This window comes from Telmatherina bonti, assembly GCF_933228915.1.
Source record: "Telmatherina bonti genome assembly, chromosome: 5".
Taxonomy (NCBI): Eukaryota; Metazoa; Chordata; class Actinopteri; order Atheriniformes; family Telmatherinidae; genus Telmatherina; species Telmatherina bonti.
In genome coordinates, this window is record NC_136623.1 from 29,858,651 (window position 1) to 29,872,028 (window position 13,378).

Here is a 13,378-nt window from a genome sequence, read left to right on the forward strand (position 1 = left end):
GTGGTCTACTCATCCAACAATCAAATGAACTACCCTTTATGTCTGAGCTAATGGGTGTGAGTGTGTGTGAGTATGTGTGCATATTCGTCTCTGCTGGCTAGGCTGCTTTCTCTGCTCCTGCTAATCACTTAGAGTCTGTTGTTTTGTTTTTCCTCTATGCTGATTTCAATCTGCCCTTTGCCTCATTTTCTCCTGGCCTTCTGCTTTACCGTCTCTACAGAACCTCTTTTCCTCTTTGTTCATGACTCTTTCCCTCCCTCCATCTGTCTTTTGTATTTAGGTGTGGTGTGAAGTATTCTTACCAAATCACAAACAACTTTTTGTATCATCCTTTTGATGACCTTGTTTGTCTTGACAACATGCATAATTTACATGATGTTGTGATTCCGATTTAATAAAAGGTTTTTTGCATTTGCAAAGGACATTTGCCCCCAAATGTCTCCGAATACTCTCCAAACTGCATCAATGCAACTGAAAACAGCTCATGCAGCATTTGCAAAACGTGTAGCGTTGGAGAATTTAAAAGCTCTTGTCTTCTCTTTCCCATGGAGATATAAACAGATGACATCACAGGGTGGTCCGCTCTGAGCTGAGCCGAGCTGAGCCACGCTGAGTAGGTCTCCATAGTCTGCCAAACAGATGGCGGTAGCAACATAATGAGGGCTGGAAACAAACTTCAGGAGTCTGAGGAGAAGAGTTTGTGCAACAGAGCCCAGGAAGCCTCATGAAAGGTTGCTGCTCAGACAGTAAAGCCATCTTCATGGTACTGTCATAAAAGCAAAGAGAACAATCTTTCATGGTTTAGATCCTTCTAGGGTTCCTTTTATGTACTGATAAACTTTAAGAAATGATCCTGCTGATTTCAGGGATTTAGCAAATGAATAGCATGCCATTACTTTTCTCCAAAGGCTGAAGCATGTTTGGACCAAGCAGGGTTAGCAGGGGCAGCCAGCTTATTGGTTAATTGGTTCAAGAGAATGTGTGCCCACCCACACTAAAAAAAAGTTGGAACAATCGGCTACTCACAACTGTCTGACATTTAAATGGGATTTTAGGGAGGGGTAGAAAATGGAGGCAAGGAAAGAAGGGGGGAGGGAGTAGACTACTTCTTTACTTGAGCTTATCAATATGCAGGAACATATTGGATACTTGACAAAATATCTAAGGCCTGAGGTCCAAATCACAATGATATTAGATTATTTCATTTCAGTCTGAAGGTCCAATGAGGCAAGAGATAAGCCTGCTACATACTCCACAAGGACCAAGAACTTCTTTCTTGTTCTCGACTCCCCAAGAAGAAAATGACGTCATTTTGTTGACGTGATTGACGTGATTGAGGGCTTGCAAAACATTTTTCTTGGGGGGGTCCGAGAAGCATTGTGTGATTTGTTAGACATCTGAGCCGGGCGTGGTAAACACAATAAAGCATGAAGCGTACCGTTGCCGCTTCTGCATTTTTGCTGATGCAGGAAAATGGATTGTTTTAATAAAACAGCTGACCAAGGTGGTGAGAAAATTCAAATTTTTTTTTACAACATATGGCATTAAAATGCATGGATGCAACTGCGTGCGAAACCCGCCCTGCCAAAGATTAAGTTTCTCGTTAAATATGAAATAACAGGGTTCATTGCACATAATGTCACTATTTGCTCATTCATGGTAACATTTTTCATTGTCACTAAACATAACCATTTCCTTCTAATCCTAGATGCAGTGTCAGAGAGTCCTGACTTACCTGAGGATATTTGGGACCACCATGTTCGGCGTGTCCCTTCTGGTGGGCATCTCCACTGCCTACATCATGGGCTATCAGTTCTTCACCACAGCCCACAATCACCTATCCTTTGGCTTGTATGGTGCCATCTTAGTCATCCACCTTATCATCCAGAGCCTGTTTGCACTCTTAGAACACCGAAACATGCGGCGCTCCTTGGAGACGCCCATCAAACTGAATAAATCCTTGGCGTTGTGTATTGCAGCATATCAAGAGGACCCAAACTACCTGAGAAAATGCCTTGTGTCAGTGAAGAGGCTGACATATCCGGGAATCAAGGTGATCATGGTGATCGATGGGAACTCAGACGATGACTTGTACATGATGGAGATTTTTAAAGAAGTCATGGGATGGGACAAAGCGGCCACGTATGTGTGGCGGAATAACTATCATAACAGAGCCCCCGAGGAGACTGATGAGAGCTATGCTGAGAGCCAACAACATGTCTCCAGAATTGTGCTCAACAACAAGTGTGTGTGCATTATGCAGAAGTGGGGAGGAAAGAGAGAGGTCATGTATACGGCCTTCAAAGCACTGGGGAGGAGCGTGGACTACGTGCAGGTAAGGCTAAGGAAATAGGAATCAGTTAATGGGACTAATGAGAAAACATATGTAGGGTTTTTTTTTTTTTTTAAATAAAAGAACAAGACAAGATTCATATACAAGCACATGCAAGACAAGAAGAGCTGACATTTGATGGAGGACTTACAGAATTTAGTAAGGGACACAGTGTCAGCTATACTGTGGATGAATACTTCTGGATAAGCATACATTGAGTAGGTCTGTGGGGGGAAAAGGAGCAGAAAAAGAGGTGTCTGGAGAGGGGAAAAGGGGGCTGTGCCAAGCCAAATATGGAGCCCACAAAGAACCCTTTGTGTTGCTTTAAGGAAGGCTGGCTGCATCGTGTTGTGAAGTGTAGCGTGAAGAAGGGCAGCAGTAGCTGATGTCTAAGTGTAATAACAGATCTGTTTCACAGAGCTGAGTCTTATATCACCTACATGAGTGGTTTTTGGAGTTAAAGCCCAATGTTGGGTCAGATAAAGGTGTGTGTTCATGACAGATTTAGCTGACATTGTGCTCTGTTGGACTGGTGACCTGTCCACAGGGTGCACTGCCTTTCACCTGGTGACATCTGAGATACGTCCCCCCTTTATCCCACAAGCCTTTAGTAGGATGAAGTGGGTACATTGAAAATGAATGTTATATGTGAAAACACCAAATAAACTTTCTACAAACCTAAAAGCCCTATATATCTTGGGGTAAATCTTTTTTCCTCGGTGTGCTTGCCTGGCAAACACAGTCAACATTGTGCTGGTGTCGCTCCTGAACATAAACAGTGGTTAGGAACATTGAATGGTGTACCAAGTTGTTAGTGTTTCTACACAAGCTTAACATTCAGACCCATTTATATCCAGCAGGCAGTGATTATTGAAATAAATATGGGCTCTTGTTGAGATATATGGTAGGGCAATATTCAGGGTCAAAGAAATCATTGGGGATAAATTCAGCAAAACCTTAATTTTTATATGTTTAATGGCTCATAATGGCTAAATAACAACACAACCTTAAGGTAGATTTCACTGTGAAGCAAATTGTGCTGACTTTGCATCAATAGTTATGTTTGCACATTGCAGTATCATGTACAGTTTTTATTAAGTAATAAAACTAATCCATAGAGTCGAGTAGTCTCATGACGTAGCGGTGGCCAGACACGATGCCACACTTTGATAAATACCATAATAAATTCAACTTTCCAGTGATGACTTTATCTTGCACTGCACATTGTAAGATCTGTTGTTACATATGAAGACAGTTCAGTCTGTTTGACTTATTTAACAAAATTCAATGTCATAATCATTGTGCTTCGTTTCTTCTTTAATGTGTAAAAGAGATTGTGCTCAATGGATAAGGCATAACAGAAACCTTGTAAAAGGAATAACATCAGAGTGATTTCAGTGAGTCTACACTGAGCCACCAGAAGCTGGCTTCAGCCTGCCAGAAACCGCTTGTTTAACAGTGATTTCAAAGGACCACACTGCATCACTGCCAGCAGCCATGCTAGTAACCTCTAACATTTAGGAATACGTGAGACAGAGCTACATGCCTTTTCACTATCATCAGACTCCGCATGTAGCAGATTCCTTTGGTAATGGGGATTTGGCTGCAACTTTTGTTTTCATCACCTGATTTTTTCGGTCAGGAAAATTACCTTTTATAGAAGAAAATGGGGATAGTGTAAGATAATAAGTGGCAACTAAGACTGAAAGGAATTACTCAGATCTTTGTAGCAGGGGGATTAAACACTAGCTATAAAATACGTTTTCACATTGACCACGTGTTTTATTGAATATAAACTTGAATATGTAACATTTTCTGTGCTTTGAATTAATGAGCCAGATAATCATTTCATTGGAATTTAACAGGTATATGTCTTTTCTGATGCTGTGTGTATGCTAGCACATAGTTACACATGACCTCAAAGCACAGGTAACTGTCTGTGGGTTTTTCTCAGGTGTGTGACTCAGACACAATGCTTGACCCAGCATCGTCGGTGGAGATGGTTAAAGTTTTAGAGGAAGACCCAATGGTGGGAGGCGTTGGAGGAGATGTGCAGGTAGAGTTACAAAACTAAGTTTATCAACATTTTCTTGCTGTAAGTGACACGTTTTGGAAACTTGAGTATTCTTCTTTATACATCCATGTCATAGGCTCTGTTTCACACCTAATGCATTGAAATGATATCTCTTTTTATAGATCTTGAATAAATACGAGTCGTGGATCTCCTTCCTGAGCAGTGTCCGGTACTGGATGGCCTTCAACATTGAGCGGGCTTGTCAGTCCTACTTCGGTTGTGTTCAGTGCATCAGCGGACCATTAGGGATGTACCGAAACTCCTTGCTGCATGAGTTTCTTGAGGACTGGTACAATCAGACCTTCATGGGATCCCACTGCAGTTTTGGGGATGACCGTCATCTCACAAACAGAGTCCTCAGCCTCGGGTATGCAACCAAATACACTGCACGGTCAAAGTGCCTTACCGAGACACCGATTACATACCTGAGGTGGCTCAACCAGCAGACTAGATGGAGTAAATCATATTTCCGAGAGTGGCTATACAACTCTATGTGGTTCCACAAGCATCATCTTTGGATGACTTATGAAGCTGTGATCACTGGCTTCTTCCCATTTTTTCTCATCGCAACTGCGATTCAGCTCTTCTACCAAGGACGGCTGTGGAATATTTTGTTGTTTCTACTCATTGTGCAAGCAGTAGCACTGATTAAGTCATCGTTCGCCAGCTGCCTCAGAGGCAACATCGTCATGGTGTTTATGTCATTTTACTCAGTACTGTATATGTCCAGCCTGTTGCCAGCCAAAATGTTTGCAATAGCAACAATCAACAAGTCAGGCTGGGGAACCTCCGGGAGGAAAACGATAGTGGTGAACTTTATTGGTTTGATTCCAATATCAGTCTGGTTCACCATCCTGTTCATTGGGATTATATACACAGCAATCCAACAAACTAGAAAACCCTTTCCTGAAACAGAAAAGATTGTTCTGATCATTGGGGCAGTCGTCTATGCCAGTTACTGGGTCATACTTTTGACACTTTATACTGTGCTCATAAACAAATGTGGGAAGAGGAAGAAGGAAACACATTACGACATGGTGCTGGACGTATGACCAATGGACAACAGGCACTGGTTCCCACTGAACTTTCTTAGGTTTTTCACAATTTTGTTTACAAATGTTTTTCAGATGCAGAATAGCTCTGGAGGCAAAATTGGTTGAGTTCAACCACAAAGAGTAAAGAAAGGGCAGTGGGTGTGACCGTCGAATTCAATATCTTCCTATTTCAGAATGCTGGCTAATCAAATTACGCAGATCACTCCAAACCAATATATTAAGTTGGAAATGTTTTCATGTAAGTTAACCAGCCAACTTTAGTAACTCAGAATAGCAGGAAGATGTGTATCATCACAGTTGGCAGAAAGAGTCCTAGGCTTTGTAATATCAGCTACCTCTTACCCTTGTCTGATTCACTGGGCTACCAACTGACATTAGCAACAATTTTTAGCTTACTCCATAGGTATTTAACTTGGCTAGTAACACCTTTTTTTTTTTTTTTTAACCTCCAGAGCATCATTGTGTCTTCAATAAATGTTTGTAGACCATAAATTAAGAGAAGTGTCAACACTTGTCCCACAAAAGGGAAGTTAAAAGACTGTTAGAATGTCTTCACACAATTGATGAAAACATTAGTGATTGCAATCATTGCCAAAAAAAGGTCATAATTAGCTCAATTTGATAAGTGTTTATTTAAGCCCACTATCAATTTAAATTTTAAAGGATTTTATAGATAAATGAGGTTGGCCACTTTAACATCAGAATGAAAAGCAAAGTTCTACTAGAATTTATGTACTCTTCATTATGCAACATGTTCAGAATCGCCATGTTAGGGGTAATGTATTGCTGTAACTTCAGTGTTTTAATCTATTTTTGGGAACAGCAATAGAAATAATTTACAAAGCATGGGGGCCTTTAAAATGAACAGCTGCTTTCTGTTTTTTTGTTGCACTCATGTCTTGTGGGAAAGAGCCAATAATCAATCCTTTAGCTGGACCAGCTTTTTGGGGGGGGGGGGTGCAAGGGTTCTATGGAGGGTATTTTACTTCGAGAGGAACAAGCTAACATGCAGGTTTGTCACTCTTCATTAGTGTTAGTTAGTAATTTACTCTTTTGATTAATTCATGACATATTGACTGCCAATCCTCCACAACAGAAACAGCTTTTTTCCCCCCCTTCTTCTTGGTTTGTGTGTGCGTAATAATTTGTTTTTTAAATTGGTTTGTGTGAAGTACATATGAATAATCCATACCTTAGTGGACAGCAGTTAGCATGCTTCCAGTTTGTACAAGCTAAGGTAACATGGTTTAAGCAAGCCATACAGTGTTTTCTTCATTGTTACTACTGTTTTTTTCAACCAAACATCTCTCTCACCGTGCACACACTTAATAAACTTTGTATTATATCCATGCAGTCATGCAGATGAAAACTAGTTGTATCAGACTTGATTGATAGCTTAAGGCTGGGCAATAGTTTCGCATAAATCTTTATCTGCAATCTGCAATTTTATTTCTATCATTTATATTTCACCTTATTTGACACCTTATCTTAAACAGACTATATTGCACAGCCACAATGTAATGAGGTGTAAAATTGGGAATATATAGTGTTTTTTAAACAACTCAGTTTTTTTTTTTTAATTAGTCTTTTTAGGTCTAAGTTGTTTTAGATAGTGAAGCACTCAGACTCAGTTGTGAGTAGCTGTTAGCTTTGCTCTTCTGTGAGGATTTCTTTCATTACCTTACCGTCTACTGCAGGAAAGACATGGACTGCTTATAAGTACTTCACACAACCCAATCAAGAAAGCATCCAAACCAAACTGGCTATTCTTTAAAACATCTGCTTTGCTCTGACGAATTTGCTTTGCGAATTCATCAATTTGCATGACTGAATGTGAAACGGTGCATTACATGGCGACACATAGATTGTTGGCAGTTATTCTGAAATGACATGACTGCAGTATTTCCTTAATGTTTACGAAGTCAAGAACCCCAACCTGATCAATGCTTGGTTGAGATGTAGTATTTTTCTGATCAGGTGAACATGTGACCACAAGTGGGAGATTGCATAACATTGCTGCTGTGAGTTTATTTTTGCAGAAACAATTACTTTTGTTTGTAATCTTTTGATATATATCAATAATGGCTTTTTAAACACCAAAATTGTTAATGTTGACTCAGTTGACTGATAGCCACCATGCAGACAAGGTGGACGTGCTCCGTTCCAAAGATTTAGAAAGTTTTGCTTCCACTTTGCCCTTGCTCTCTTCCATTCTTCTCACACCGTATTGAGTATAGTGCAGATACATCTGTATGTTTTCCTGCACTGTTAAAGACCTGCAAGGGAGCAAATGTGTGAGGAAAACATCCGTGAATCAGATGTGGGAAAAGTTCTACCTGATTATAGCAATGTGAACACGGGCACTCAATGGAACGGAGCAGCATTTTGGGATAAAACAACTCCAGTGTTTGCTAGTGACCAGGAGGAGACACAAGTTTAAATCTTACGCACTTTCATGTCTCTCCTGTCCGTCGGCACAATGCTTGACGTAATCAAGATTAAATACCTCAGTGGTTCTCTTTGTGTTGCATCGAGGTGTCAGGGTGCTGTCCGACGGCTGATGCAGTCCGATGGCCTCTAGTAATTTATGGTCTGTTTGCAATGTTGAAAATCAAATGGTCCTGTTTTGATATACAGTTCCCAATTGAGTCAAAGCTGGATTTTGTTCTGTCATGTTGGGTCTTTGCTGTAGCTGTTTATGTATTTTAACTTTGTATTTTAATGCATTTTTATACCTTGACATTCTTTTGTATTCTATTTTTGCTTATCTCCTAAAGATTCTTTATTTTCTTTCATGTTCTTGTGAGAAAATAATGTATTTGTTGTGCTATAAACTGTTTCGATACTTGTGCATCTGACCAAACAATGTGAAATAAAGGGGGGGGGGGGTTTGTCTGCAATAACAACAAAAAAATGCAATTTGTTGGGATAAGTTATTGGGTTTTTTTTGTACTTTTTACTTGGAAAAGCAATGTATTTATTGAAAAGCTTTTTAGGTTCATAGGATACTGCATGTAGGTTCTCTGGTGTACACATCAAACCCCTACAATCTCATATGTTAACACTGCAAAAGCAAAAACAAATAAACATTTTGTTATAAATTACATTCACATAATCACTTCACATATGTTGCTTTTAAATAATTTAAACTGTATGTGTTGGCTTTTAGGTTCAGTTCTTAGTACAATAAATACTTCATCTGAATAAACTCTTGCACATAAATGTAATTTTCTGCAGTTTTTCTTGATTTTTAATTTGTTAGGTGCCTTGTTTCAGAAACACGAATAAAAACAAGCAACTCCATTTTCTACAGTTTCAAGGTTTGGTATTATTTGAGAGTGTAATTAATGGAAATGATCATTGAACCATATGTTTGTTTTAATACAAAACCAGTCATGGGCAGTGTTATAATGAAGCACTTTTTCTTTTTTGTTGTGCCAAATAAAAACTGCTGTTTTAAGTTGTTTTTATCAAGAGTTTTTATTAGCTTTTTTTTAAATTGTTATTAATTGTAAGCTGTTGTTAGCTTATTGAGTAAAAGTTGGAGATTTCTTTCTTCAAATTGTGGTTCCATCATTTGACATCGCTTTCATAAAGGGGAGTCTGCTCTTAAACAAGATCTGTCATTCAGTAGAAGTAAAGCTAAAACTTGACTTCCTTTGCAAGACATCTCAGTGTATGTTGACTTGTACTTAAGTTCTTATGATGGCGTATAGAAACTTAAAAATGACAATTTTTTATGTTGAATTAGGGTTTTATATATACATATATATATATATATATATATATATATATATATATATATATATATATATATATATAAATTATATGTCTCTCCCTGATCCCTGAGGAGTTTCCACAACCAACTGCACCATTACCTGGCAGGCAGGATATCAACTGGATAGGGGTAGACAAGCCACCTACATTACAGTGAGATATCACTGTGACGTGACAAAAATAATGCAGGACACAAATGACAGAAATCCAGCAGTTTGTGGTCTTTCTTTTTGCCATCTGCTTCTAAACATGAAAAAATGCATAGTATATTTAAATATGGCACTTTGTTCTTATTGCAAATTCGTACAGGAAATTCTTTAGGGTTGGACCATAAAGACCCCAGTTGAAGGTTCCCATAAATGTTAGACAGCCTTAATTGGACAATCTGAAATCCTTCCCAGCCTTTGCCAGTGGAAATGCAAAAAAAAACAAACAAAAAAAAAAAACCTACCATTCTGTGCTTTAGACTGCTTTTAAAAATTTACATATGTATGTGCATATGAGATGTTTATATATACATACATACATACATACATATATATATATCTATATCTATATATATATATATCTATATGTGTGTGTATATATATATATATATATATATATATATATATATATATATATATATATATATATATATATATATATACATATATATATATATACATGTACATATATATATATATATATATATATATATATATACATGTACATATATATATATATATATATATATATATATATATATATATATATATATATATATATATATATATATATATATATATATATATATATATATATATATATATCAGCACATATTCTGCACTGGAACAACAATCATATTGCCCAGTTTAATTAAATGAAAAGAGTAGATTATAATAAAGTAGAAGTTAGTAAAACAAAAGGCATCAAAGAGCATTACAAATTGCAACTTAAGAATTTAATGCCGTAACAACATGTTTAGAGAAAATATTATCATTGTTTTAATTATCAGTATCTTAATAAGTCGAGGCAATGAACACTGATTGGAGGGACATCATGTGAAATTTTGCTTGGCGCCCCCAGAGTCCCAAGAATCGCCTCTGGCTCCTGGGATCTGCTGGAGTCATTCTCCCAGTTTGGAGGTCACAGATGGTCTGCCGTCTTAACCCTATTACCTCCAACTCAAACTCTGGACAAACTTTCCTGTTGTGCACATCACCTGGTTGAGGTGCTTCTTATAAGCAGTACCTACCTGTGTCTTACACCCTGCTATTATGGGTCAGACTGTTCCAAAGGGTTGTTTGCATCATGTGGACACAAGGTCCTGTCTGGGCGGTAGACAACAACCTTTATATCGTCATGCTCAGCAGCCACAATCAGTGCCTCTGTGTTGGTTCTCAGTCTCCAGCTGTGACGTCATCAGTAGGTAAACACCGGATTCACCTGAATGCTCAGCTGGAAAGATCAGCTGGACAAGATGGTTTTGTATCTTCTTTTTACGGTTCATCTCTCCAGCTGCTGGATAACCACCACAGCAGCTACAACAAAAGATGTGACCCAGTACTGCCTCCCCCCACCTGGGTTTTCTTTGTTTTTAGATGTGCTGGCTGGGGTCAATCAAACACAAGAATCATATGCTTAGAGTAATACCTGGGTGTGGCTGCTTTACTATGTTGCCTTGCCCAGTTCAAGTTTCAGTGGGAAATATATGTGAGCTCCCGCCACCATCAAATGAAATTCTCTCAGGTGAATATTTATAGTTTATTTTTGGGAAACCAGAAGTTATAATGCAGCCTGCAACTTAATCATTAACCCTCACAGCCACATTTCCAAGCTGTGTATGTTTAAATTCACATAGTAAACAGCAACAGCTTTAGTTCTAGTTAAACCAAAAGCACCACAGAAGAAACCACGCCAGAGCCAGGACAAGATCCATGTCTGCATGAAAGCGCTTCTCAATTTCAGACAGCTGTTCAGTCTATCAGTGGTTTACACCATGAAGAAGTTTATGCTTCCATGATGTTTCCATCTTCTCCTCCCCATATGCTGGTTTTCAGCTGTGTGACAGACTGGTTTCATTGTTTGCTCATAAGTACTTCCCCAACAACCGAATGTACCTCAGGACACAACTGGTTTGTAAAAAAAAAAAAAAAAAGAAAAAGAAAAAAACCCCAAAAAAACAACTGGTAGATATAAGTATTCCATAATGAGATAGAAATTATTTTTCAAATAACTTCTATCTTGACTTAAACAGCTGTTTCTCCAGAAATGTCTGTCGGTAAAATGATTCAGGAAATGGGGGGGGGCTGTGTGTTTAATGTCAACTGTTTTACAAAACAATCATATACTGGCACTTTTAAATTATCTGATGAGAGAAGAGACTCACTACAAGAGTTACAAAAATACCATCCTCATTCATGAATATGCAAGAAAAAAAAAGCTTTTAAATTGGTGTCCACTATGCATGAAAGGGTTAAAGGTCTGCAGATGAGATATATTAATCGGATACTGTGAGCCACTATCTAACGTCATCAGTTCAGATATCCATTCTGCTGTTAGTATTTGCAAACAGCAGCAGATACCCAGTAACCACTGTAACAAGATGGCGCAACATACAAAAACCGCAGTCTGATTATTCTATGTACCATGAAACTGCAAGTGAAAAATTAGCATTCTTTGCTGTTTCTGGCATGTTAACATCATGCTTTTTTGCATTAATTACACCACATTGTCTTTTTAAAAAGATATTTGCCTGCTTCAGAAATAACTGAACAAGTCAGCCTAATAAATGGCCAATGAGTGTTTTTCTGCCATGTTGCATTGGTATACTGACATGCTCACATATGAGCAAACACCAAACTTCTGTGATGTGATTTTAAGAAAACTGCTGCTAGAACAAACAGGTTGTCAGCTGGCTGTCGCATCTTCATTTCAGTTTTATAACTTTTAAAATATTATAATCCAGCTCAAATAGCTGTGTGAACTGTATTTTTTTTTTTATCTGGGCTGCATGTGTTCTGACTAACCATTCCCGTTCACACACACACACACACACATTCACACACACATACACATACACACACAGACATAGCAAAGAAAAGCATTTTCAGACCAAACATTTCTAAAGGGCTGATAGGAGACTGTGGAGGAGCTCCCTGAAGGACTTCATGCCTCCAAAGGCTTTTTCTCTAGCAGACACAATCAAGCTAGGCTTTACTGTTGCTATATTTGCCTTTGTATATTTCTTCATTTCTTTATTCTAGGCATATAAAAACTTTATAATAAGGTTGTCCTGTGTATGGAAAAAAAAAACTACTCCAAGGTAAGAGCTAAAGTTGTTTAAGGGCAGTCCTATGAATAATAATCATCCTTAGAAAGGATGGTTACTTTCCCCAGCAGCTGCAAAAATGATAATTATAACAGGAATATATACATAAAATGTCCCTTCAGCAATTAATATAGTCATCATTTACATCAAACATTTTCATTTCTATTACAAACGCTCGTCTAAAAGTCAAAACAGATCAAGCTGTAAGTGCTGATAGGAGCACATGGGACTCACAAAGAAAAAAAGGGGATGTGACAAATAGTGACAAATAATGGCTTTTTGTGTTTTTGTCCTTTCAAAACATGCCGCTGAAATACTGCTTGGAGATCTGGCCTTTGCACAGATTCTTTAAGGGTGGCGCCAAAGGGTCAAGAGGGATCAGGGGAAACTGACAGCAGAGGTAATGCAGAGGTCCGGGCTACAGGGGTAAAAGTGTCAGGGATCAGGGAGAAAAGGTTACTTCACCCAAAGAGTATTTTGTTCTGGTTCTCAAAAGGAAACAATTCATATTAAAAGATATTAGCGCTGGTGTGGAACACTCATTTAATCCATTTTTTAGTGCTAGGTTTATTGAATAAAGATTTTAAAATCTTATTTAAACTTGTTTTGCCTTCATTTCTCATGGTTTATTTTTTTAAAATAAATCCTCAAAATAGATTTTTAAACGTCTTAACTGGAATTTACAGACATATGATCTGTTTCTTCTTCGACAGCTTCTCTTATCTTATGTTTCCCTTGGTGAAGTCTTTCTCATGCTTACAGAAGAGATCAGCACATGTGGGCAGATCAGCAGAAGCAGCCAGACTTTTCTCTCAGTGCGTCAGCAG

The 13,378-nt window shown here is 38.2% G+C and overlaps 1 protein-coding gene across 1 annotated transcript; it reads left to right on the forward strand.

Annotated features, from left to right (window-relative positions):
• Positions 1-1,708: 1,708 nt before the first annotated feature.
• has2 (hyaluronan synthase 2) lies at positions 1,709-5,458 on the forward strand (the record flags this gene model as incomplete). The annotated part of the gene is made up of 3 exons (XM_079240247.1): positions 1,709-2,335; positions 4,287-4,388; positions 4,529-5,458. 3 exons carry the CDS (start codon positions 1,709-1,711, stop codon positions 5,456-5,458), a joined length of 1,659 nt encoding a protein of 552 aa, XP_079096373.1.
• Positions 5,459-13,378: the final 7,920 nt, after the last annotated feature.